We start from the raw sequence: 27,993 nt of genomic DNA on the forward strand, positions 1-27,993 counted from the left end.
CCGATCTCATTGCGGTGTGTTTACATCACCCGCAACCACTTGATATCGGTTTCATTACTATCAAAACTGAAATCCAAAAACATGAAAACGAGACCTCCACGAAACTCGCTTCGGTCAGCGCGTGTAAACAGATTACGCGTCTGTTAAACGAACCGAAACGGAAATCTATCATCATTTCTCAAAGAGCCGTGAAAAAACTATTTGTTCACATGGAATTCTGGTATGGTTGGTTTTCGCTTCGAAAAGAAGGCAATCTGTACGCAACTATGCATGGGTGATTTTAGGGCTTGTTTTCAAGTTTTGCAAGGCAAGAGAGAATTGAGTTTATAAATCAACTGCTGTTTGGAGATGGACGACAAGTGCCTCCTCGTGCCCCATCTTGTGAGTAACATCTGCATCCAAGCAGATGCCAAACGAAACTTGTCAACAAAGTGCCTCCACCCGGACGGCACAGCTGACGGCACAGCTGCAAGGGGCAATGGACAAGTTCAGACGCCACACCATTCTGCAGCTCAACATAGAAGGCTACACAACAAGCAAGATCAAAGTTGTGGAGCAGATTGCCCATACCAACCGGGCACTCGTCATCCTCTTCCAAGAGACCCACTGCACCTCTGCAGATAGGCTAGCTATTCCCAACTACACGCTAGCCGGGTCGCAACTTTCTAAAAGGTACCATTAAAAAATACCCTTTGAGCAACAAAGGAAAAGGGCAAATAATAGCTAAAGTAACTCGTCGGTTTGCAACCGGATAATTTGGCGTGGAGGGTTAGGGCGGTGGTAGTCACTAGTCATTGCATTAACGTGGGTTTGATTCCCACCATTGCTTACCTATTTTTTCTTCCGCAATTACCAAACAAAGTTGCGAAGGGGATTTTTTAATGGTACCTTTTCGAAATTTACAGCCGGGTCTACCTTAAGCAGGAAGCACGGCATTGCCACGTATGTTCATGAAAGCCTGAAGTGGACCTTTGTCGATCAATCTCTAACTGATGCCGAGATTGAGTGGGTGTGCATTTGTATATCAGACTACAACATCGTCAACATCTACAAGCCCCCACCCTCGCGAATGTTGCCACCATCCCTTCCAACGTTCCCCTCCCCCAGTCTCTACGCTGGAGATTTCAACTGCCAGCCCATCGACTGGGGCTACAGCAACACAAGCAGCGACGGAAAATTGCTGGCTGACTGGGCCTCTACAAACTAACTTGTCCTCCTATTCAATCCAAAGGAACCAGCCAGTTTCCACTACGGCTGCTGGGAAACAGGGACAAACCCTGACTTGGCCTTCACGAGTGTCGACAGCTCTCCTCTAGACAGACGTGTGCTTGAGAAGTTCCCGCGGTCCCAACACCATCCATCATCATCGCCCCAAAACTTGTGGCTCCTGTCCCGAGTTCACCGGTGAAGCGATGGAACTTCAAAAAAGCCGATTGGAATCAATACAGCCTCCTGACCAATGAGTCTGCTGCAAAGTTACCGTCGATTGAAACATGCAACGCAGACGAGGCATACCAAGACTTTTGCAATGCCATAATAACTGCGCCAAAGGCCACAATCCCACATGGCCATCGAACCAGCTACACACCATGCTGGGACTCTGAGTGTGAAGCTCTCTATCGCTCCTACCTAGCCGCCACAAGTGGTGCTGCTTCTAACACCGCCGCCACACCGCCGCCACCAGACTACTTGCGCGGCTGGACACAAAGAAGCTTGAGCGATGGTACGAAGCTGTCCAAACCATCGACTTTTCACACTCAAGCCGCAAAGCATGGAGCATCACCAACAACCTCAATGGGCGCTCAGCAAACTCCCCTCGTCAGTGCCCCGTTTCTGCTGATGCCATCGCTTCCCAGCTAGAAAGGTGTGGATGTAAGTCCTATGTTTTTTCAAGCAAAATTTGAAAGCATTTCTCTCAATACGTTGTCGCGTGATATCGCTTTATCACTTCTAAAATTTTTATCAATTTTGGTGGAGAGGTTGCTTTGTTTTAGGCTATAACAAGGATATATAACCAAACAGCGACATAGTATTACACATAAACTAATATAAAGCAATAAATTAAAAATGTCAAACATCTTTTATACAAACATGTTACCCTTATCAAACATCTGAACAACTGATATCCAAAAAATGAAATAAGAAATGCACAAGAATAACTAAACATAGCGAAGAAGATAAGCCACGTCATATGCCGGTTTGATTTTGTACTTCCACTCCGTTAGGTGGCTTGAAGATGATACAGTCGTTGATGATGTGGTCTGCGGTCTGTTCCTCGGCACTGCATTCACAATAAGAAGAAAATATCATTCCCCATTGGTGCATGATTGAGCGGAAAAGTGCGACACCCTTACGAAGACGGTTAACCGTACCTGTTACTGGCGTAGACCCTATGGTATCGCCCTCTGCTAAATCAGTAATTTCACATAGAAGCAGTGACGCTAGAAACCTGAGGTTTCTTGACTTTTACTTTTTTTTCTTGCCCCAACTTTTAATCCCGATTATGTTGGTATCGGATGATTGTGAAGTTCACAATAAACCTTTTGTCACAGCCACTTATGAAATGCAAGAAATTTGCTGATATTTGATAGCTTGATTGACAGTTTACAATTAGCGTGCGGTTTCATTTTGTGTTTGTCAATCATAACGCCACGGCGCTAACATGCCATTCTCTACCCAGGCAGCAAAATCCGTCATTTTTACATTGATTCAATGTCGATTTTGCTTTCTTGGTAGGGAGTTGGTCTCTGAGGCGATATGAGTCATTCTTTGCTGGCAGACAATAATTAGGAAGGTAATTTGTTATTGGCGCAAATTGCTTTGTAGTGCAAAAAGTGCATGGAATACTGTTTGCACAGAAACGGAAAAACAAAATTGATGAAATTCTGTGTTCTATGCAGGAGGACTTTCAAAATAAAATGTGAACTGAGAAATTTGACCAAGATATGTCGAAAATAGGTCAATAACCGAGTCTTTATCACCTTTTCTACCTAAATTACACAATCACGAACATATTTTGCGAAATAAATTGATTGAAGTGATAGATAAGGCTTTTAGCCAACGGCATACTTTTTCTCGTTGTTATTTGATATAAGCCGACGGAGTAATTAGCAATAAGAGAGACGTAGACCTCATGATCTCGGCCAGTAACTCTTGCCGCCAAAAGGAACCAGTAACAGATACGGTTAAGGCGCACCCACGCCTGTCTTTGTAGCGTCAGACCAATGGGACGTGTGCTGGCGCCGAGAATGAACGAATGAAGTCTGGTGGTACTTGACTTCAATTCAGACTTTCATATATGGTCCGCTTAATTACCCGTAAAGATGTATTGTGCATCACGATTTGAGCGGCTGACACGGATGAGTGTTGATTTTTGTCGACAAGAGTGTTCGTTTGAAGGACCACATACCTTGAAGTGAAAAATAAAATTGGGCTCCAATGCTCGTCGACCGAGAAACAGAGTGGCTTCTTAGCAACGAAGATCAGCATGCTGGATACCAGCATGAATGGGAAGATTGCCCAATGGTGTAAAACGCAAACATCTGATCACTATGTGCAAGGCGCTGTTTGTGGCAGTGTCGATGTTATTGCAGTGAGCACTGCGGCACAAAACAGTTGCATAGTAAATCTGAAGAATAGGGATGTGCTGAAGAATAGACAAGCGCTACGGCTGCTGCACGTAAAGTGTCAACCCTCGCTCCCCAGCTAGAGCCTACCAGGCGATGTAGCGCAGTGTGCAATAATAGTGTCTTGCGCAGTGACACCAAATGGTGGCGGTATGTGAGCGATTTGTCTAGTTTGTTTTGTTTGTTTGTTTATCTTTATCCTGCATTGCGGGAAAGCGGACTTGAGCGCTATGCATCGGTGTACGCCTTCCGACATACACCTGACCCACGCTGCAGCCGACGGCAATGTCTGTTTTCCGGTTGTCTACTTTACTTATGACTTAAATTTGGTACTACCCATTACTCGAAATCGATCACTAGGTAGAGGCAATTATCGTTAAGTTTCTTGCCCAGAGAAACAACATCTAGTGTCACCCCAAGATAACTAGGTTCGGGAAAGAAAGAGAGAGATTTTCCATTGTTCTGGACATGTAACTCACGATCAGATTCCTGGCTGTGTAGGCTATATGGAATGCTGCTGCCACAGTTTTGGTTTTGCTGAGTTTCAGTCGCCGTTTCTGGAGATAAATTGAGAAGGTTTTTATGTCGAGGCTCAAGATGTCTTCTAGGTTTTCCCACAAATTTGTGAAGTGGAACATTGTCAGGTTGTCTGCATATATGCAATTTGCAGAGACCGTGGTTGGTGGGTCGTGGCTGTAGATGTTGAAAAGAAGTGGATACAGGACCGATCTCTGTAGGACACCATTTATCAGACGACTCAATTTGTTTCGCCTTGAGTTGCCGGTGGTGAGAGTGAAGCTTCGATTCCTGACAAATTCCATGATCATACGGACTATATGTTGGTCTGGAAGTAGGCAAAGCAGCTTGTGAGAAAGGTCGCGGTGTCGTATAGGCAGATCTTTGAACGAGAGAGATATGTTGTGGACCCGTGGTGCACCAGCTGGGAATGGATGGCATTTGCAGAAACGGGGCACTGGCGAGGGGAGTTTTTTGAGCGCCCAGTGAGGTTGTTGATGATGCTTCATGCTTTGGGGCTTGAGTTTGAGAAGACGATGGTTTGAAAGGCTTCGTTGCATCGCTTAAGATTCTTTGCGTGCAACCGCTGAAGTAATTTTGTGGCAGCGGTAATGGAAGCTGTACCATGTGTGGCGTTTTGGTAGAAGCGATAGAGTGTCTCACATTCAGAGTCCTGGCATGGTGTATAGCTGGTTTCACAGCCACATACTACTGCGGCCTTTGCTCAGTTATTATGGCATTTCAAAAGTCCTAGTTTGTTTCGTCTACGTTGCACGTTTCAGGTGATGGGAAGCATGTAAATGATAACAAGATGATGTAACAAGTTCGATACCTTGTCCGATTATACCAAAACTTTTTAAAAGTGATACTGAAATTTGCTTCTTGGCACACTGTTCAATTCAATTTTGTTTTTCATTGCTGGCACGAAAACGAAAAGAACAATGAAGCAAACACACGAATTTGGCACCAACAAAAGGAAAAGGTTGCGAAACCAAAAGGTTTAAAATATGCCTCGTTAAAACAGTGTTTGGAATTAATATTCTTGATTTGCGTAACCATTAAATTTACTATACATTGCATTAGCCTGGAATCAAACCAGGAACTTCGCGTGACTGGCCAGGATTCTATCACTGAACCATCAATGCTGGCGGTTCATTGGTGGTCGCTCAGCAACAACAAATAGTATAATATTTCAGTATATTAATGCATTATTCTGCTGCACTTACAATGACTGCTTTGTAAAGCGCTGAAGAGCAACACATGGTTGGGATGGGTATAGCGCTATATAAAAACACATATCAGGCTATGTTTAATATAGTATCATTGCTTGATTTCATATGCTAATATTTCAACTTTTCTTAGACAGTTTTTATCTTGTCACGTATTATTTGCACTGTGATGGTCAGTAATAAAATCAAAGTGAACTAATTGAAGATTCAAAAGCCAAAAATGATCCTATTTGAAAATTTGAGGGACATGATTTGCAACTGCGCAGCGTATGGGCTACTTGATAACCATAACCAATGTGCATAATCAAGTGCACTTAATGCATAACCCTACATAATGTGGCATAGTTTTGATTAATTTGTTGATAAACAATCGCTCACCGGTGAAGATATCACTCGTTCGCTCTGAAAAAAATATATATATTACTTCTCAATTGTTTATACTGTAGTTTCTAGAGAGACTTTGAATTTTTGTACCACAGACAAGCAAGGCACAACATCACAACGTTGCTGAGCATTTTAGGAAATTATTTCACAAATTTACAACTAGTTTTAACATTTGTTTAACAGTACTACATAATCCCGCAAGACATTTGTGGGAGTGTAACACATTGTGGGAGTGTAAATAATAGAAAATTGTCTTACCATTTTTCTGATTAAGCAAGTCTTAACTACACAACACGTACAAAATACTAATCTGTATACAAAATTATTTTTTTTATTAATTGCACTGTGTCGAATCTGCATCGATTTGGATGTACCAAAGTTGGGTCAAAGCAAAAGTACAAAGAAAAACAGCCAGCCAAATTCTGGTTCTGTGAGGAAAACTTATTTCTCTTCATTTTTTATATTTAATATTTTTTGCTTACAGTATCGTATTACTTAAGGGCAGCTTGTATTGAAAACTGTCTAGTTTTAACATTTTTCTGAAATGCTTTACAATTTCTTGCTTTACTGTAGGTAGTGCGTTGAAGATGAGCTTTTTTTCTTTGAACCACAGGTTTTAGAAGCGTATGTAATTATTTACTCATTCATGTATGTATGTAATTATCATGTACGTGTGTAATTGTTCATGCTAAGCCTACTTTTAAAAAGTTATCTAGAATAAATACATATTAAACTAAAAGAACTACGGGTATGTTAATTATATTTATTAATATGACCACTGTTAAAAAACCGCCTTTGCATTGAATCAAAGTTTATTTCGGTTTTATCATAGTCTGGTTTTAGAGGTGGAAGTATTTACACAAATCTTTCATTATCTTTATTAATGTTGAGTCCATAACTTCCCACTACAAATTAACCGTTGAAATGTTGTTTGAGTTTTTATTCCAAACTCTTTCGTTTATTGATTTAAAAGTTATTTACAAAACAGATATCAAGTAATAGAAGTACCTCACCAAATGTCCACTAAACGAGAAATGTGTTTTGGTGCATCGCAAGGGTCTATCCTTGGACCATTGTTGTTTCTAATATATGGTAATGACTTTAAGAAGTTTATTACACTGTGAATCTATAATATTTGCTGACGATACCAGTTTATTTTTTTACAGTCAAAATATTGACAAGCTTTTTAAAATGACTAGTAAGGAAATATCAGGAGTAACAAATTGGTTAGCAACCAATATGCTTTCATTAAATGCAAAGAAAACAAAATACATGTTATTCAATAATGCCAATAAGCTTTCAAACTTCTCTTACACACTGTCTATACTCTATTTAATCAACCCATTAAACGTGAACACTACAAGTTCTCTGGCATTCTGCTCAGCGAAGACTTGTCATGGAAACCCTACATGCTTTCCTTAGTGCAATAACTACGAAAACTTAGGAGTAATCTGCAAGGGCAAGTCCTACTTAAACACCATCCATTTGATTTTTTACCACTGTTTAATTGATTACAATCTCAGGTAGGCTATTGCATAAGTGTATGGAAGCATGGTCGTGCAAATTATTATGCTGTACTTTTATGTTTGTAGATATCAGGAAACGCAACACTCCATAACCAACACGACACCGTCACAAAAGGTGATGAGAGCTTCATCAACACCATCGGAACATCATCTTATCTACCAGCTCATCCATTCCATCACCCACCAGGACAAGAAACAATAACTTAAACTGGATCTCGAACCTCAATTGCCGTAGGCTACTGTGTGATGTGCAGGCTGACCATAGAAAGAGCTCAACACTGCTCTCCTGGGCCACATCGAAACGGACTTTTGCCTGAGGATGGGTTTCTTTTATGTCCGGTTTACTTCTCCATCCTATTATTATTATAACGACTGCTCATCCACATCAATATTGCAACTGGCAAATGCTATCCACAACACTTTTGATCAGGCTGTCATTTATTACCACTTTTTATTACCATCCTGTAAACAGCATTTTTACTAAATTTCAGCAAAAACCAATCAAACATAGGGTCTTGGCAAGGTTTTAAAATTTTGGAAAATTTTAGCCTGGAGCTGGAAACGGCCACATTTGGATGTCTATGACCTTTGACCTTTTAAAGTGACAATATGAACGATGTTGTTTTTTCAATACTTGGCAGAAGTACTATCACCTGTAAAAAAATTAGGTTCTTACCTAATTTACTTAAGCAGTAATAGGACCTCAAACATGGCCCAAAATAAAAAAAATTGTGCCCCCTCGGCAGACCCCCCAAACTAAATGCTTTATAACTCTCGTGTTTCTCAATAAATTTCACTTAAATTTTGCAGGTGTTCATCATATAAGACAGTGAAAAGGTGTGTAAAATTTAAGAAAAATTGAAGAGGCTGAATTTCTTGATTGTGTGAATTGATTCGGAATGGCCCAATGGTAAATTTTCAAGTGGCTGGTGGCAGATCAAGCTCTCGTCAGATTACATTCTAATTTTGCACAATTAGTTTTAGTAGTAATTGGCAAGTTTTCCAACCCCAAGCTAATAAAAATTTTATAAAAACGTTTTTTCACTCCACCCTACTTTACAGTGTACATGTGTGCTTCTCTTTGTTTTATTTTTTGCTGTTTGTTTTTTGGGTTTTGTGGCCGTGCTAACTGCAGACATATAGGCTAGCCTAGGCTACTACATGATTTAATATTCAGGCATGTTTTATACCTTTTAAGGTTTTACCACTTTTTCCCGTTCATTGACGTGCTGGTAGGCCTAATTCGACTATTGTAGTTAAGTATTTTTTTTCGTCCCAGACGGGTTTATGAAGAAAAATAAAATGAATGAATTTTAAATAAACTTCAAAAGATTTGCAAAATATTGTAAAAAAGGTTACAAAGCATGAATCGCAATCACTGAGAATTCCATAATCTTTTTTACAATTGATGAACTTTATACAAAGTATAAATTTTCTTCCACAAAATTAAATGAAATTTGGCTTATCAAAGAGTATATGACTTTATTTATTGTTACCGAAAAAGTTATATTTATAATAAGTTTAAACTGTTTTGCGACCCAGAGTGAATGCTCTCGCGAACTAAATTTTGGTCGCTTGGGTCGCGACCCACTATTTACAAATCCTTGCCCTACAGTAGGTCTACTTCTCCAAAAGCTAACTCAACAATCCATTTAGTTCAGTGGAGTTAAAGTGTGGAAGAGTCACCCTAAAGCAATCACTGGAATTGAAACCTTTTCAATATTTTGCAGTAGGCTAAACCGAAAAAGCACTTGCAAGCTGAAAATCAACCTTTAACAAGCTGAAGTTGTGCTATAACGCTTTAATTGCTGGTCCATTATTGATTGTTGTAACATACCCTTGTAGACCTATAGCTTGCCTTTCCGGTTGCCACTCTTGTAAACAGCCTATCTTTAAGCATTTTAGTTTATTTCTATATTTTTGTTGAATTTCGTGTCGTTGCTTGATTTGTCTGCTTGTGGGTCTGCGTTGTTCAGGCGTTTGTTGTCTTGTCACGTATTGTTTGCTCTGTGATGATTAAGAATAACAAAACCAAAGTGAACTGGCTGAAGTCAAAAATGTTCTTATCTGTAAATTGAGGGAATATCTGGCAACACCGATTACACCTGTGATCTTCCAAGCATATGAAATGGCTGTGAAATATTATTTACTTTGCATATTTAAACTAAATCTACATTAATTCAAAGGATCGCTTGACTTTTCGTTAGATTATTGTTTTGGTTGGTTTGAAAAACATGCTTAAATCGACTCAAAACACTACATCCATTGCTAGCATTACCAAAGACACTTCATCTATCACCAGCACTACCAAAGACACTCCACTTCTCATTAGCGATATGAAAAACATTCTGCTATATTATCATGTTTTGTTATGCTCCTACATGCGCAGACAACCTTTTTTTATTGATTTGTTTGCTATTTAATCTTGGTAACGAGCTGGTATGTTGTGTATTTATCCTCTGCAGTCTGCAGACTACTTACTGCCGTTGGTGCAAACACTTTAGGCTATTTCTGTATGAAATACTCTTTATGCGTTCTACAAGTGAAAATTAAGCTGAACTATCACAAGATGTATAAAGTGACATCTTCTTCTTCAATTGCCTTGCCTGAACCAGGCATCGACGGCCTCAGATGAATAATTACACCAAATATTCCTATTATATGTTGTATGGATGATTGTTACTGTTTTGTCGTTAAATTGTTCCAGATGTGTTTGTCTTTGTCTGCCAGGTGCCTGCTTTCCAAAAATTTTACCAGTTAAAGAGAGATGCTCCAGTTTTCTTATTACATGGCCGAGAAATTTATATTGTCTGGTTTTCATACTTTGTAACAGAGTTCTGGTTTGGTTCACTTGGTGTAGAATTTCTTTATTTGTTTTCTTTGCCAGCAGCCATGAAATGTGTTGCATTCTACGGAAGCACCACATTTCAAAAGCATTAATTTTTTCTGCCATTTTTGTTGAAATATTCCAGGTTTCAGAGTTGTAATGAAAAACAGGATAAATATAGCATTTTAAAACTCTAGATCAGTGGTTCCCAACCTGGGGGTCGCGACCCCCAAGAGGGTCGCTAAGCGTTTTATAGGGGGTCGCGAAGCTGTTGCTTATGCAACAACAAAAGTGAATGTAAGTAGGACGAGGTAGGCTACCTGTCCGCCATTTCATTCGGATTGCTTGTAGTACAACATTATTGCATCAGTAGCCTATGCATCCATTGTGTAGGACTACTTGCAGTAAAAGTGAGCCTTGTAGCCTATATTAGACAACAGAGATCAGTTAATACTCGAGATTGCTAAAAGATAGTTACAGGTAGCATCGTTCCATGAAGAAAAAACGAAAATTCGTTGAAGAGTACATTACCCTTGGCTTTACCTGTTTATTGACCAATGGTGTTGAGAAGCCACAGTGTGTTCTCTGCAACGTTGTTCTGAGCGCAAAATCATTGAAACCATCAAAATTGAAACGCCATTTAGAAACCAAACACCTTCAACATGCTAAAAAGGATGCAGCATTCTTTAAACGCCATGAAGCTGGTCTCAAGCGGCAACGGCTTGACGCTACTGGAAACTTTCATCAGGCAAATGTGGCTGTAATTCAGGCGTCCTATGAAGTCGCACTGGAAATTGCGAAAGAAAAGAAACCTTACACTATTGGGGAAATACTTGTGAAGCCATGCTTGTTAAAAACAGTAAAGTTGGTTCTTGGGGAAAAAGAAAAGTGTGGCGAAAGTTAAACAAATCTCTCTGTCTAACAATACCATCAATAGACGCATATCGGATATGTCCAAAGATGTAACAGTGCAAGTGATACAGGAGATAAAGGCTTCTCCGATGTTTTCATTTCAGGTAGACGAGACAACAGATGTTAGCTCATGTGCTCAGCTTCTCGTTTTTGTCAGGTATATCAATTCCGATGACTTCAAATAGGAGTTTCTTTTCTGCTGTGAGCTGGAAACTACTACAAAAAGTGCAGATGTTATGAAGAAGATGACAACTTTTTTTGAATCTGCCCAACTTGAATGGCAAATGTTTGTGGAGTTTGTACCGATGGCGCCCCTTCTATGTTGGGATCGCAGTCTGGCTTTCAAAAACAAGTTAAGGGGCTTGCACCTGAAGCAAAGGGAACGCACTGTTTCATTCATAGATATGCGCTTGCCAGCAAAACATTACCAGCTCAACTAAAAGATGTATTGAATTCTGTGGTAAAAATCGTAAATTTTATCAAAGCAGGAGGTCTCAGCTCACGTCAGTTCAAAGAACTTTGCAAGGATATGCACTCAACACACGAAACGTTGCTTTTCCACACATCTGTTCGTTGGCTCTCCAAAGGAAACGTTCTTAATCGCGTTTATGAGATGAAGAATGAGATTCAGGCATTTTTAGAATTTAAAAATAAAAGGGAATTTTTGTCGTACTTCAATGATGATAAGTGGATGAACTGCCTGGCTTATTTGGCGGACATAATTGAAAAATTGAACTGCCTAAATCTGAAACTTCAAGGGAAAGACACAAATATTATACAACTCAATGATAATGTCAAGGCATTTGTCTCAAAATTGAAAAACTGGCAGCGAAAAGTGCATATTGGGAACATTGCTATGTTTGACAGATTGTCCAGTGTTTCTTGCATCGAAGAAACGAGTGAAGAGTTCGAAGATTTAAAAAAATTGATTGTGGCACACCTGCAAACCATGGAGTCCGAGTTCCAACGTTACTTTCCAGAACTCGAAGAGCAAGAAGCTATACGTATTCAAAATCCGTTTTCCGTTTCTCTGGATGCAAGTGGCATTCCTGATGAAATACAAGATCAATATTTTGATCTTAAGAATGACTCATCTGCTCGCATTCTCTACCATGAAAAGTCACTATCTCAGTTTTGGTGTGAAATGTATGATTCATACCCGCAGATTTCTAAGCTGGCTTTTCAAGTATTACTGCCCTTCGCTACGACGTATCTAAGTGAGAGTGGTTTTTCAGCTCTTCTGCATATGAAAACGAAGGAAAGAAATAGAATGGATGTGGCAAACGACATGACACTGGTTCTGTCTAGCACGCAACCTCGAATTTCACGGTTAGCTGCAGACCTGTAAGGTCAACCATTGCATTGATCTGTCAATAAATGCAAGAAAAACATTTTTAGTGCTGCCTTTTGTTGTACTATTTGTCAATAGTATACTTGCATTTAGGAAAGAATATAAGTGGGGGTCGCAGTATCTACGAACATTTTTAAAGGGGTCACCAAGACAAAAAGGTTGGGAATCACTGCTCTAGATCTTGTCTTGAAGGAGATATTTTTATTACAAAGAATTGGTTTCATTTGTTAGAAGCTTGCTTTTGCTTGGGCTGTTCTTATGTTGAGCTCTGTTTCGTCTCTTGCATCCCAATTCACCATAGTACCGAGGTATTTGAATTTTTGGACCTGTTTAAGAATTGTTGCATTAACTGATAAATTACAAATAAAAGTTTTGGTTGCTTTTTTCTTTGTTATGACCATTGTTTCTATTTTTATTTAATTCCATGCCAAATATCTTGCTTTTCGTACACACAATATGTTCTGCAGTTTTACGTACGAGTCGGCTATCAAAACGGTGTCGTCAGCATATCGTATGTGGTTAATGTTGTTTCCTCCAATACTAATACCTCTTTCATCTTCATTATGTCTTAAAATTATTTCGCTGTATAATAAGAAAAGGTCAGGTGATAGCACACAACCTTGTCTTACTCCTTTCTGAATGGGCGTGTAGTCACTGCAGGCATCATTTATCCTGATAGCAGCTGATTGTTCGTAATATAAATTTTGAATGATTCTTAAATCTTTGTCGTCTATTCCAATTCTGTCGAGCATGCATAACATTTCATTGTGTTGAACTCTATCAAAAGTGACTATCTGGTTTTATTCTGACGTTTCGTCAATCAGACAAGACTGACTTTTTCAGGATGCTAGACGAGGTAGTTACTACCTGTCTACCATGGCAAAACACAAGACCACGTTGATGAAATCAACCAAACATGAAAAATGAAAATTCAACTTCTAGACAAAAAGTTTGTCAAGTCAAAACTTTTGCAACTAGAAAAAAGGTTTGCATTTCATGTTAACGATTAACAAGAAGCTTAAGTAACAGAAGAGAAGCGAGAACGGAAATGAATGTTTGCTAAGCAAAACGATATCTTAAATCTCGCATTGATGAATACAAAAGAGCTTTCCAATCAACGCCCGGAACAATCTGCTCTTTTCATGAATGCCATAACTTCCGATCATAAAATAACTTGGAGCAATTATTAAGTTCTAAACGTTGGAAGTGATAATAAAACACGAATGTTTTCTGGAAGTTGGTTTATCAATCAAAAGTCTCATGCAATGAATCGCAATGATGGTATCTCTTTTACTGGTATGTACAAAAAATTATTGTAAGTGCTTATTTGAACAGCCTTCAAATGTGGCGTGGGCAATTTCCGAAGTAATCGAACAAAATACAACTACGTAGCCTATATATCAAACACGTGTTGATTAAAGAAACCCACTCCGCAAATGAACACTTTGTAAATTGATTTAACGTCTGCAGTCGTTGAATCAATGTAAAAAAGACCTGATGTCAGCCAGCAATTTATTAACTGAGACAAAAATCGCGGTCTACCAAGTGCGAAAGGAAACAGTAGCTACTGATGTAAGCAATCGTTCATGCGGCAGTGTTGTACTGATGATTTTGTGTGATCAATTTCCTGCATTGACGATGTCTATTACCGCTATCATTACTTAGCCCAGTGGTTCCCAAACTTTTTGGAGCGCGACTCAAATGTAAGTTGGTGAACATCTCGCGACCCAAGGCACAGGCAAGAGGCAACCTATATAAACAACTTAACCACTCCACTGTTTTTGCAATCTTTGCCTTCTGTAAACAAGACACAGACAACCAGTTGTGGGGTGGTGTACCGTAGCTCGTCTTGCTCAGAGGTTACGTAAAAGTGCTGGATTCTATGCAAAGTCAAACCGTCTTGGCTTCAGTGCCTCTTCTTGGTTAAAAATAAGCTCATTTTTTGCATGCGTCGGATGTCTCTTTAACTTGTTCTTGTTTAAGGATTCCTTTAACAACACAGCCACAGCCTACGTAGCGCCTTTCCAGCACCAGGCTCGCAGATAAAAATGAACTTCAAATTTTAAATAAATGTTCAGAAATTTTGAATTGTCAACTTAGAGAATAATTTAAGTTTACCATGATTTATTGAAGGAAGTGACTTGAATGCAGGCAAAACTGCTTGCCATAATTAATTTTGCGGCACTTAGGTCCCATAAGGCCTGTGGTCAAAAAGTGCTTCTTGCACAGCAGTCTACGCGAGTTTGTAAATCAGACAAACCATGACATAAGCTACCGTCTTTTTGCAAAAGCAACTTGAGCAAAATGGTGCTCATCTTACCCCAGTTTCCCCTATGCGAAACTGCCAGGATCAAGATTTCGGAGATTTTCTCAGTTCAAGATCAAAATTCAATCAAATTATACCATCTTGTGTTGTTTTAATTCAACGAAATAAATTTAAAAAATAATTTTTTTTGTTTCAGTTTATTTCCTCAAGTCCAGTTGAATGCAAGGACTGAGTAAAAACAAAAACATTGCAAAAGACAAGAGCTTTAAGTCGTAGGCTCAAACTACGCTAGCCTTCGCCGAGTTTTGCTGAAGATTTTGTAGAATAGCTTAAACGATTAGCAGTTCTTGATAGTTGGCGCCTTCTGACAACCTAATTGAAGTGATGTTGTCCACTGGTAATCGATGATTGAAATAAAACTGATGAATTTCATCAGCTCTAAATTCGAAGAAATCTCGGTCTTTTGTCAGAGATATGTCGATCTGAAAATGAACAAAAATTCATGTAGCTTTAAACTTCTCTTGATCAGCTGCACTGAGTGAATGAAATAATTGACAGACAACAACACTTCGACAGTCAGAAACTTCACTTTGCCAATCTCAGTAACCGGGCTTGCATCAGTGTTTCCAAACCTCTACAAGTATGCGAAACTGCCAGAAATAACTTATTATTAAAGGCTTTCTCAGTCCGGTGAGCTGCTATTGAGACAAAATAGACTGATGTCTGATACTTGACTACACTAACCACATTATTTTGCTTCATCACAAAGGATTAATAGCATTGACAGAAAATTCTAATTTGTTTCATAGTGTTAAAAAATGCATGTTAAACGTGGCAAATCTTGATGAAGGTAATTGTCTATACTCTATACGTTCTATTTATTGAACCTACTCCACCTGGTCGCATTTGAAGTCCTTTATGTAATTCTACAGTATCCTAGTTGCAACTATAAGGCTGTATATACAAAATAAAATTATTTTGATCGATAGGAAACGTTTTATTTATCGTCTATCAGATTACTTTGTTATAAATAATGCCTCACCATAAATGGGCCATCTTTAGCAAATGGAAATGCGCCAGGAAGATCGGTCTCTTCGGGACTGCCCCATCCCCCATCGTAAGTATTGCGAACGATAGTCTTGTCATAGTATCGAATAGATGTATGGAAAGCAATCTGGTCGGTAGCGGTGAGAAACTCAACCAAGACTCTGCATCAAAATCAAACACATGTATCATAATTATTTACCACAACAAAATAATTGTGCAATACAACCTGCCATTGCAGGACGTGGCCAAAAATGCAAGCTCGTGGAGAACTATGGTTTTGATAATTTTTATTGAGATAAAAATACCCTTAAAATGTAACGTCAAGGTTGGTATTTATAGATAGAAACATGCACTTTCAGTTGAAATGCGTTAAAATTCATCGTGCAGTTGTATTTTTAGTACAAACTTGAAACAGAAGTTATATCAGAGATGTTTTATAATTTTGTTACTGTTCAGCTTGAGAATACATTTTCTCATCTCGAATATAAATATTTTCAAAATTAGTAAAAAAAGTTAACCAACCTTCATCATAGATTTCACAAACATTAAGAAATAGAATCACTCACACATCTCCAGTATTAACTCCTACCACCTTCACACCGGTATCTTGATATTCCTTGAAACAAATGTCGTAAAGCTTGCCTGGAGTCTGAAGAAAACGACAACATAATTCAAAGTCAAAGGTGTGGATGTAAATCCGATGTTTTTTGAAGCAAAATTTGAAAGCATTTCTCTCAATACGTTGTCGCGTGATATCGTTTTGTCACCTCTAACATTTTTATCAATTTTGGTGGAGAGGTTGCTTTGTTTTAGGCTACCACAAGCATATACAATCAAACAGCGACATGGTATTACACATAAGCTAATATAAAGCAATAAACTAAAAATGTCAAACATGTTATATACAGCATGTTAACCCTAATCAAGCACTTGAACAACTGATATCCAAAAAATGAAATAAGAAATATACAAGAATGATCAGTAGCGTAGCCAGGAATTTCGAAAGGGGGGGGAGTTTGACGACCCAGCGGCGGAGGTCTGGGGGGCCTCCCCCAGAAAATTTTGAAAAATTACTTTAAATTTGGTGCATTCTGAGAGCATTTTCAACAAAAATGTGGTTATGAATATTCCTGTAAAATGGTGCTGTCCGGTGGCATAGCAAAAGTATAAGATCATGCTTTCTTTGGCATTTTTCGGAAATAAAGCTAAGTCTCTATGTTTTCTTGTTGCTAATTCCTGGCTGAGATGTTTGAATGTTTGGTATTGGCAAAACTCGCTCTTTTAATGCAGTTTTGTGTAAAATTAGGCAATTTTTTTCTGGACTGAAAGCATCATTCTCAATATCGTGACGTCACACGTGTGCTAAAGGGGGGGGGGGGGTTGTAACCCCCAATCCCCCCCCCTTGGCTACGCCACTGAGAATGACTAAACATAAGGAAGACGATAAGGCACATCATATGCCGGTTTGATATTGTACTTCCACTCCGTTAGGTGGCTTGGAGATGGTACAGTCGTTGATGATGTGGTTTGCGGTCTGTTCCTCGGCACTGCATTCCTAACAAGAAGAAAATACCATTCCCCATCGGTGCATGATTGAGCAGAAAAGTGCGACACCAGTACGAATATGGTCCGCCTAATTTCCGTAAAAATGTATTATCCATCACAAATTGAGCGGCTGACACGCATGAGTGTAGATTTTTGTCGACTGGAGTGTTCTTTTGAAGGACCACAGACATTGGAGTGAAAAATAAAATTGGGCTCCAATGCCCGTCGACCGAGATACAGAGTGGCTTTTTCGCGACGAAGATCAGCAGGCTGGATGCCAACATGAATGGGAAGATTGCCCAATGGTGTAAAACGCAAGCATCCTGTCACTGTGTGCAGGGCGCTGTTTGTGGCAGTGTCGATGTTGTGGCAGTGAGCACTGCGGCACAAAACAGTTGCATAGTAAATCTGAAGAATAGGAAAATGCTGAAGATTAGACAAGCGCTACGGCTGCTACACGCAAAGTGTCAACCCTCGCTCTCCAGCTAGAGCCTACCAGGCGATGTAGCGCAGTACGCATTAATAGTTTCTTGCACAATGACACCAAATGGTGGCGGTATGTGAGCGATTTGTCTAGTTCTAGTGTCACCCCAAGATAACTAGGTTCGGAAAAGAAGTCGATGGTTTGAAAGGTTTCGTTGCATCGCTTAAGATTCTTTGCGTGCAACCGCTCAAGTAATTTTGTGGCAGCGGTAATGGAAGCTGTACCATGTGTGGCGTTTTGGTAGAAGCGATAGAGTGTCTCACATTCAGAGTCCAGGCATGGTGTACAGCTGGTTTCACAGCCATATACTATTGCGGCCTTTGCTCAGTTATTATGCAATTTTAAAAGTCCTAGTATGCTTCGTCTACGTTGCACGTTTCAGGTGATGGTAAGCTTGTAAATGATAACAAGATGATGTAACAAGTTCAATACCTTGTCCGATTATACCAAAACTTTTTAAAAGTGATATAGTGCAGTCGTGAGAGGTTTTTTGTGGGAAAATTTTTTTATCAAGCTGATACTTTGTTCAGACCTTCTCTATACTATGCAGATGGCTCAAAAAAATGCCCCATGAATCGGATGATGGGAAACCTTTTTTTGGGCCCTTTTTCCAAATGACGTCACAATCCCTTTGGGTCCAAAATATGAAAATTTCAAGTTTTTCAAAATAGGACATATTATATATCATTTTTTAGCATTTTTCAAGGAGAACAACTTTTTCTATTAACCAAAACCCTGAAAATGTACAGAAAAATAGCTAAAAGGGGTTAAAACTAGCAAATTTCTGTTAAACTTCGAGAAAATTTGATGAAATTTAGTGTGTATAACATCAAACATGAAAGAACCCATTTCATTGCAAAAAAAAATTAGTGAAGAAACATGTAAATTGTACTTTTTTGTTTTGTTTTTATAGATATATTACTAAACAATATAACGAAATATATGCTGTAGTAGTCTGTAAATACAAAATAGCTCATACAGTGTTGTAAAGAAGAAGAAGCTTTGTCAATGAACATCTCTGATTGCGATTGTAAATCTGGTGGCAATATAGTAAGTGCTCTAAGACATTTTTTTAAGAAAGTGTTCGTCATATATTTTGTAATAGATCACCTCTATTTTAGGAGCCCACACGATGGAGTCTCCAATTGATATCTGCGTCTTGTGTGGAAAAGATGAAGATTCGCCTAAGAATGTAGTTGGGTCTAAGGGCTTAAAAAGCATGAAGAAAACATGTAAGATGAAAGGAGAAGAAGACCTGCACAAGAAATTGGCACAGCTTGAAGCTTCTGAATCGAACATTGTGGTGCACCATAACTGCAGAAGACGATTTACAGACCCGAGATCGACCGAACGACCAGTACCTGTCAAAAGGCTTCGATCATCCATTGACCATGTGTTTAATTGGAAAAAAGATTGTTTTTTGTGTGAAAAGAGTTGCAACACACGTCGTGCGAAAAACACCTTTAGAGAAGCAATGACACTTTCACTGCGCACGAATGTGCTCAAACGTGCTCAGGAAAGAGGAGATGCATGGGGACAGAAAATCTTCGCAAGAATGGAGAGCTGTACGGACTTGGTTGCTGAGGAAGCTGTTTATCATTCATCATGCATGGCAAACTTTCGCATCAACAAGGAGAATCGAAGATCTTCTGCAGGTAGACCAGCCGACATAGAAATGACTGAGGCATTTGAGAAGTTTTGCGACCACTTTGAAAACTCAATGGATTGTGAAATATATTCTGTTATAGAGCTTTATGAAAAGATGTTAGAGTTTAACAAAAACGGGTATTCATTGAAAGCCTTTCGAGATAAATTGAAGAGTCGCTATAAAGAACATGTCTATTTTGCGAAAAGTGAAGGTTGCCATTCTGAGTTGGTTTGTTTCAAGAATATGACAGACTATATCCTTAGAGAGATGAAAAACAAATTTTCAACGAAAGAAAGTGTTCTGTCAGCTGCAGCTAAAATCATAAAAGCGGATATACGAGAATTGAAAATTTCAAAATCACAATATCCAAACGAACAAGATATTGCTGACATAAACAACGGAAGAAATTGGGTTCCTGAATCGTTGGATCGCTTTATGACGCATTTGGTTGGATCCGAAGTAAAGAAATTGAGCATATGTCAATGCATTGTACAGGCTGCAAGACCGAGGACAGTGATCGCACCAATTTTATTTGGACTTGGTGTTCAGTTAGAGAAGACGTTTGGATCTAAATGGCTGGTCAACCACATTTCCAAACTTGGATTTTCAATTACAGCTGAAGAAGTGCTACGATTTAAGCAATGTGCGATTCAGAACGTTGACAGTAGTTTTGAAGAGCAGGCACACGCTACACAAGATCACGTATTTGCACAATGGGTCGCAGATAATGTAGACCACAATACTGCTACGTTATCTGGTAAAGGTACATTTCATGGTATGGGGATTATCTGCTCAAGCAATAAACCTTTGCAAGGCCAATTTGGAAATGTACCACGCCTAAGAGAACGCAAGAAAGCAGGCGCATTCGTCGAAAAGAGAGGCGTCGAAATAATCCCGTATTACAAATCATCTGATTTTGGCCTACAAAAGCTCAAACTTTCACCTTTTCAACAACTACTTTCGGTATCAACAATTCCACCTGAAGTAAACTATGACTTTATTTGGCATTGTGGATGGTTTTATCATTCTGAAAGTCGAGCAAGGCCAAATTGGTCGGGCTTTATGCAGTGTGCAACCAGTGTTTCGACACAAACCAAAAGCCAATCAACTGTTCAATTTCTACCAATAATTGACCTTAGCCCATCAAATGAAACTTGCATTTATTCGACACTTTTATTCGTTATCGACCAGGCAAAAAAGATTGCCGTTAAAACACCCTGTGTTACTTTTGATCAGCCTTTGTGGCTTAAAGCAATGGGAATTATTGAAGAAGAGCAGCTTCCGATTGTGTGCAGATTGGGGGGATTTCATACTCTTATGAGTTTTTTAGGTAGCGTTGGAATGCTAATGAAAGGATCTGGCTTGAAGGATTTGTTTGCTGAAGTCTACGCGGAAAATAGCATCCCTCATATCTTGTCAGGCAAAGCAATTGCAAGATCGTTGAGAGCACACCTATCTGTACAGTCTGCTTTAATGACACTTTTAATCCAAAACGCTATAGATGACGGGGACGATGCTTCCGGATTTGAAGAAATCCAAAACTTCCATCACTCAATCTTGGAGCGTAGTCATGATGATGAATCATTTGAGAAGTTAACAACATCAGAGGTCTTCCGTAAAGCGGCAAAAAAGATCGAAGAGTTGAGACACAAGCTTTTCCATCAATCAAGGACTTCACAACTATGGCTCCTCTACATGGACTACATTGATGTTTTAAAGTTGTTCATCTTCGCAGAACGAACATCGAATTGGGAATTACATCTCTTTGCAATCACAAAGATGTTGAATTTGTTTGCATCAACGGGTCATATACATTACGCCAAAAGTGCTCGTCTGTACGTCCAACAAATGAAGAAGCTGCCACAAACACATCCATGGTTGTACGATCAATTTATAAACGAGCAGCACACAGTAAAGAGGACAGCAAAAAGCTTCACCGGAATTTGGACAGATCTTGCGATTGAGCAAACTCTTATGCGTTCAATTAAGTCGCGTGGAGGATTGACGGAAGGAAGAGGTATGACAGAAAGTGTTCGACATCTTTGGGTTTTGAGTCTGAGTCACTCGGCAAGCATTCATGAAGCAATGATGCAACTAAGTAAGGCTCAGTTTCTATCTAGTAACCAGCATGAAGAGTTGGGTGCTTCCAGAAAAAAGAGGGATTACAAAGATTGTGAAAAGTTTCTGGCCTGGTTAACAACGAAAAACCCATTCTTGGTACCAGATGCAAACCTATTTTCTCTTTCAAACGGTCTAGTGTCCATTGCTGAAAAAGATGACGTCAATTGTGAACAAGCGGAGCAAATTGGTAAAAATATTCAGAAAGGTTTAGATGGGGTAGAAATTAATCACGCATCAATCAAACGCAAAGATTTGATCAAACCATTAGAATCCTTAATGGAAGTAAACAAAACGAAAAGTAGTGCAAGTGGTATTGATTCGAAAGTCATGTTCAATAGGATGATTGCTGTTGCTGAAAGAGAGGAAAGCCTTGAGAAATTTTTCGAATTCGAGTTGACTTCAGAGCCAATGTCGATATTCAAGGATGGCATGATGAGAAAACCTGACAAACCCTCCCTTCGAAAAGTTCTTCTGACTGATTCTTTGTCGCATACCTTGGAGGAAATCAACAAGCAAGTGACTTCTATTATCGACGGTGGTGCATTACTACATAAAGTTCGCTGGAAAAAAGGAGTAAAGTTTTTGGAACTTGGAAATTCGTATGTGAAATATATCCAAAACCATTATACCCATGCTGTTGTTGTGTTTGATGGCTATGATGATGAAAGTACTAAAAGTCACGAGCACTTGCGCCGAAATTCCGTTCCACAGAGCACGTTTGTGAAAATTGATCCGAGCAATGCAATTCCTTTTACTCAGGATCGCTACCTCAGCTGCATCGAAAACAAGGCTGAATTCATCAAGTTTGTTTCTACCCTTCTGAGACATTCCGAAATTGAAGTTCACAACTGCTCTGGTGATGCTGACAGTTCCATTGTAGCGAAATCCCTTGATTATGCTTCTCTTCGAAAAGGTCCAGTAAATGTCATTGCTGATGATACTGATATTGTTATTATGTTACTACATCATTGGAAGGCTGACACTCACGATGATATTTACTTTGTCCAGGAGCGCTTCAACAAAGCCTGGAGCATCAAAGAAGCCAATCCAAGTATTCAAGATATTAAACAAGATCTTCTCTTTCTCCATGCATGGTCAGGATGCGACACAACGTCATCGATATTTGGAAAAGGGAAAGGAAGTTTGGTTGCGAGTTTACGAAAATCAGAAACGCTGAAAGAGAATTCTGCAATTATCAGCAATGTCTGGAGTTCCCAAAATGAGGTCGGAGAAGCATCTATAGCTGCATTCAAGATCTGGTATGGTGGCAATGAAGATTCAACGCTTACTACACTCAGGTATGTATTTTTACATAGGGATTATATAATAATATCTACACTTTTAAGATATTGTCCAATTCTAGATACCCTGTAGACCTATGTAATACTTATCTTTGTTCACTTTTAGACATGGCAAATACATGCACATGGCATGCAAAGGGATAATTGCACCGGAAAAGCTACCACCAAGCCAAAGAGCAGCCTACTTCCATGGGCTGCGAACTCATCATCAAGTTATGTGCTGGTCTTTACTTGGTGAAGAATTCAAATTTAATGTTTGTGAATGGGGATGGAGAAACAATAACAGCAACAAACTTGTCCCAATAATGACGGATATGCCTATAGCACCAGAAGCATTGACCAAAGTAATTAGATGCAGATGTAAGAAATCAACCAAAAATCCATGTGGAACAAAAACTTGCACCTGTCGCAAGTATGGAATGGCGTGCGTTTCTTCGTGTGGGGAATGCCATGGTGTTGAATGTAATAATATAGTAAGTATGCTTAAAATACAAAAACAGTTTCAGATCTTTTTCGTATCTAAGTAATATAATTAGAATGAACGACATACTCCAGAGACTAGACGAAAGATTTAAGAATAAAGATTTTTTCACTTATGCAGAACGTCAATGTTGGTAACGAAGAAGAGGAGTGCTCGTACAATGAAGATGAAACGGGACAAGACGAAGAAGACGAGGAGGAAGGCAACATCTTTGACGTTTTTGATGATGATTATTGATAGCTTCGTTTCGCTTACTTTGTTTAATTCTTGTTAAAGAATATAGAAGAATAATCCCAACAGTGACGAATAATTTCAAATTTGCCTGAAATTCATAGATTTATCCTTTTGCTTAATCGGTAATAACTCTTTTTCTGTACATTTTCAGGGTTTTGGTTAATAGAAAAAGTTGTTCTCCTTGAAAAATGCTAAAAAATGATATATAATATGTCCTATTTTGAAAAACTTGAAATTTTCATATTTTGGACCCAAAGGGATTGTGACGTCATTTGGAAAAAGGGCCTAAAAAGGGGTTTCCCATCATCCGATTGATGGGGCATTTTTTTTGAGCCATCTGCATAGTATAGAGAAGGTCTGAACAAAGTATCAGCTTGATAAAAAAATTTTCCCACAAACACCACTTTTTAAGGTCCCACGACTGCACTAATACTGAAACTTACTTCTTGGCACACAGTTCAATTCAATTTTGTTTTTCATTACTGGGGCGAAAATGAAAAGACGATGAAGTAATCACACGCATTTGGCACCAACAAAGGGAAAAGGTTGCAAAACCAAAAGGTTTAAAATATGCATCGCTAAAAGAGTGTTTGGAATGAATATTTTTGATTTGAGCAAACCATCAAATTTACTACACATTGCATTGGCCTGGAATGGAACCTGGAACACAGGGCAGGCCAGGATTCCAACACTGAACCATCAATGCTGGTAGTTTATTGGTAGTCGCCCAGAAACAACAAATAGTATGATGTTTCTGTATAATATTGCATTCCGCTGCCCCTCTATTGCAGGGGTCACCAACTGGCGGCCCGCGGGCCGAATGCGGCCCGCAACGCTGTATCGCTGCGGCCCGCGGAAGGTATCAGCGTACAAGTATAACCAAAAATACTTTTCTTGAGGAGTTAAAGAGCACGGAGGCAAAAAATACTTTCTGGGAAGCATATTTTCGTTTTGCATACGATTCCAGCGACCGACTAATCAGATTGTAATTCTAGGTGGGGATCGCTTAAAGTTATTCCAATGCGATGTCCAGCTACACTGTCCAAGTGGTTGAAAAACGTCTGTTTTCGAATTTCTGTGAGCATAGGGTTGCTTTTTTTAAGTTTGCAAATGTCATGTAAACACTAGTGTGCGTTTCACCGTTATTGTGTTTCACGAACAGTGTTCTCTTTATACAAGTTTTTGTTGGCAAAATAGGTCGGTGTGCCAACTAAATTTATAATGAATTGGCAAAATATTACATATAAATTTAAAGACTTTTTCTGATTGTATTATGACAATATTTTGCTTAGTAGGCCTACTGCAAAATGTTTTTTTTTTTTAAGAAATATGGAACGCTTTACGATTATGCGTGTCATCCTTGCGCAGGGACCATGCTAATGTTCTCTATATCGTTCCAATTTTAGTATATGTACTGCCGAAGTAAGTAATTGTTAATCAACAATTTTTGCCATGCTGATAAGCACCACAAGTGAGAGTTGTCAATAATAAAAGAAAGACGGTTTTATAGACTCTCACAAAAATGACGAAAAACCAACTCATTGCTTTTTTAGAGGGAAGGCTGTTCATGAATTACGATAGAATTACGATTTTTCGGTGATTCCCACAATCGTTAGCTTCATGGTGCCTGGTGTCTTTTTCCCTGTTATTGAAACCTATTTTTCGCTGATATGTTTGCAGGTCACTATTGTTGCATGTATTGCGATGTGTCGAACATTTCCTTGTTTACTGAAATTGTTAATTGCAAGATATCATTTGTGAAGCGAAGTGACAACACCACTCTTGCTTGGAGATGAATATTCTGATGAAACCACTCGCCTCGCTATAAGTTAGGGATTGTAGATCATAGGGATGCGAAACTTCATCCGCTTTTGGCCTATCCGCAACACTAGAAGGGTTACGTTTTTTTGTAATTTACAAAATATTTTACTTTTTATGGGTTATATAAGAAGAGTGAAGTTGGCTTTAAAGTAATTTAAGGTTTTTAGTTGAAAACAAGCCAGCAGTAAAGCGTAAAAAAATGTCAAATTGGCAATTGACCCTTCTAATGTTGAAGGAACAACGGAATTGCTCGTTCCGTAATGTATCGTCCCTAGCTATAAGTGCGCAAAACAAGTGGCCTCGTTTATTAGGCATTGTTAAAAAAGTCAAAAGTGTTGTAAAAGGAGCTTGACCTGGCTGTAGCGCTGTTCGATTAATTTTGTTGCTGCGGTATTCTAACATACATATGAACAACATGTAACGCTTGGTACTGGGTACGAAATGCGTTCTTTTCTAGCATGAGAGTCAACCTACCTAAAATTTTATTACTGCGGCCCGCCATAGCTCTCCTTAGTGCCAAAGTGGCCCGCATGCAAAAAAGGTTGGTGACCCCTGCTCTATTGTATTGCACTTACAATGTCTGCTTTGTAAAGCGCTGAAGAGCAACGCATGTCTGGGATGGATATAGCGTTATATAAAAACACATATTAGGCTATGTTAAATGCAATGCCATTGCTTGGTTTCATATGCAAATATTTCCACCTTTCTTAGGCTTTTGTTATCTTGTCACGTATTGTTTGCGCTGTGATGGTCAGGAATAAAACCAAAGTGAACTAATTGAAGATTCAAAAGCCAAAAATGATCTTATTTGAAAATTTGAGGGACATGATTTGCAACTGCGCAGCGTATGGGCTACTTGATAACCAAAACCAATGTGCATAACTAAATGCATTTAATGCATAACTCTACACAATCTGACGTAGTTTTGATTAATTTGTTGATAAACAATCGCTCACCGGTGAAGATATCACTCTTTCGCTCTGAAAAAAAATATATATTACTTCTCAATGGTTTATACTGTACTTTCTAGAGAGAGTTTGAATTTTTGTACCACAGACAAGCAAGGTACAACATCACAACATTGCTGAGCAATATAAAAATATATTTCATAAATTTATAACTAGTTTTAACATTTGTTTTACAGTATTACATAATCCCGCAAGATATTTGTGGGAGTGTAACACATTGTGGGAGTGTAAATAATAGAAATTTTCTTACCATTTTTCTGATTAAGCACGTTTTAACAACACAAACACGTACAAAATGCTAATCTGCATGTAAAGAAATTTTAACTCAAATTAAATTTTCTATTAATTGCACTGTGTCGAATCTGCATCGATTTGGATGTACCAAAGTTTAGTCAAAGCAAAAGTACAAAGAAAGAAAGCCAGCCAAATTTTGGTTCTGTGAGGAAAACTTGCTTCTCTTTATTTTTTATATTTGATTTTTTTGCTTACAGTATCGAATTACTTAAAGGGCAGCTTGCATTGAAAACTGTCCAGTTTTAACACTTTTCTGGAATGCTTTACAATTTCTTGCTTTACTTTAGGTAGTACGTTGAAAATGAGCTTTTCTTCTTTGAACCAATGGTTTAAGAATCGTATGTAATTATTTGCAGATTTCCTTATGTTTATTCCTCTTAATCTTACTTTTAAAACGTTACCTTGAATAAATACATATTCAAACAAAAGAAGTACCGGTACGTTAATTATATTTATTATTTTGACCACCGTTGAAAAACCGCCTTTGCATTCAACTCAAAGTTTATTTCAGTTTTATCATAGTATGGTTGAGATGAAAGTATTTACACAAATCTTTCATTATCTATATTCATGTTGAGCCCATGACTTACCACAGCAAATTAACCGTTGAATTGTTGTCTGAGTTACTGCAAAAGCCTTCTTTTACTTTTTTAAAAGTTATTTATAAAACAGATTTCAAGTTGTAGAAGTATCTCACCCAATGTCCGCTAAACGAGAAATATGCTTTGGTGCGCCGCAAGGGTCAATCCTTGGACCATTGTTATTTCTAATATATGGTAATGATTTTTCGAGAAGTTTATTACACTCTGAATTAAAAATATTTGCTGAAGATGCCAATTTATTTTTTTGCAGTCAAAATATTGACAAGCTTTTTAAAATGGCGAGTAAGGAAATATCAGGAGTAACAAATTGGTTAGCAACTAATAATTAAATGTAAAGAAAACAAAATACATGTTATTTAATAATGCCAATAAGCTTTCAAACCACTCCTACACATTGTCTATATACAATCAACCCATTGATTGTATATCTTAACACTATAAGTTCTCTGATCCAAGGCATACTAAGGAAAATTTCAAACCGGAATTAAGCATTAAAATGAGTAAACTGAACATTCAAGAATACATTTCAAAAACAATTACCCAAAAAAATTTGTTTTCAATGGCGCTGGCAAGGCCCAAAGTCCAGTGTTTCATTTATTTTCATTTTTTTCAAAATGACCAAAACGTGCAAACACAGCTCAAGAATACGTCATAAAGTCCAGCAATAACAAAAGCCACGTTACCAATCTGATGTTTTCAGCAAACTGTCTGCTGTTTTGATGTTAAAATGTGCTGTTTTGATGTAAATACATACATAGCCTACAGTCAAATCGCCCGCAGTAACAATTATTGCGTGATCGGTTGATTGCT

The 27,993-nt window shown here is 38.5% G+C and overlaps 1 protein-coding gene, 1 non-coding gene and 1 pseudogene across 4 annotated transcripts; 1 reads left to right on the forward strand and 2 right to left on the reverse strand.

Annotated features, from left to right (window-relative positions):
• The first annotated feature begins 10,601 nt into the window (after positions 1-10,601).
• LOC145767862 (zinc finger BED domain-containing protein 5-like) lies at positions 10,602-12,368 on the forward strand (annotated as a pseudogene).
• A 2,400-nt stretch (positions 12,369-14,768) lies between these two features.
• LOC145775382 (grifin-like) lies at positions 14,769-27,296 on the reverse strand. 3 transcript variants are annotated; one of them, XM_082586688.1, is made up of 6 exons: positions 27,279-27,296; positions 26,538-26,590; positions 26,276-26,299; positions 16,251-16,333; positions 15,680-15,845; positions 14,769-15,119 (listed from the first exon to the last, which is right to left on the reverse strand). In XM_082586688.1, exons 2-6 carry the CDS (start codon positions 26,538-26,540, stop codon positions 14,967-14,969), a joined length of 429 nt encoding a protein of 142 aa, XP_082442814.1. In that variant the 5' UTR covers positions 26,541-26,590; positions 27,279-27,296; the 3' UTR covers positions 14,769-14,966. The 3 variants fall into 3 exon arrangements, with proteins under 3 accessions (XP_082442814.1, XP_082442810.1, XP_082442801.1); XM_082586684.1 differs by lacking the exon at positions 27,279-27,296 and adding an exon at positions 27,172-27,190; XM_082586675.1 differs by lacking the exon at positions 27,279-27,296 and having other exon boundaries at positions 26,538-26,662.
• LOC145785241 (U6 spliceosomal RNA) lies at positions 24,822-24,928 on the reverse strand. Its single transcript, XR_014291148.1, has one exon. It is a non-coding gene; the product is annotated as a U6 spliceosomal RNA (small nuclear RNA).
• Positions 27,297-27,993: the final 697 nt, after the last annotated feature.

Source organism: Aplidium turbinatum, chromosome 1, assembly GCF_918807975.1.
Source record: "Aplidium turbinatum chromosome 1, kaAplTurb1.1, whole genome shotgun sequence".
Lineage (NCBI taxonomy): Eukaryota > Metazoa > Chordata > Ascidiacea > Aplousobranchia > Polyclinidae > Aplidium > Aplidium turbinatum.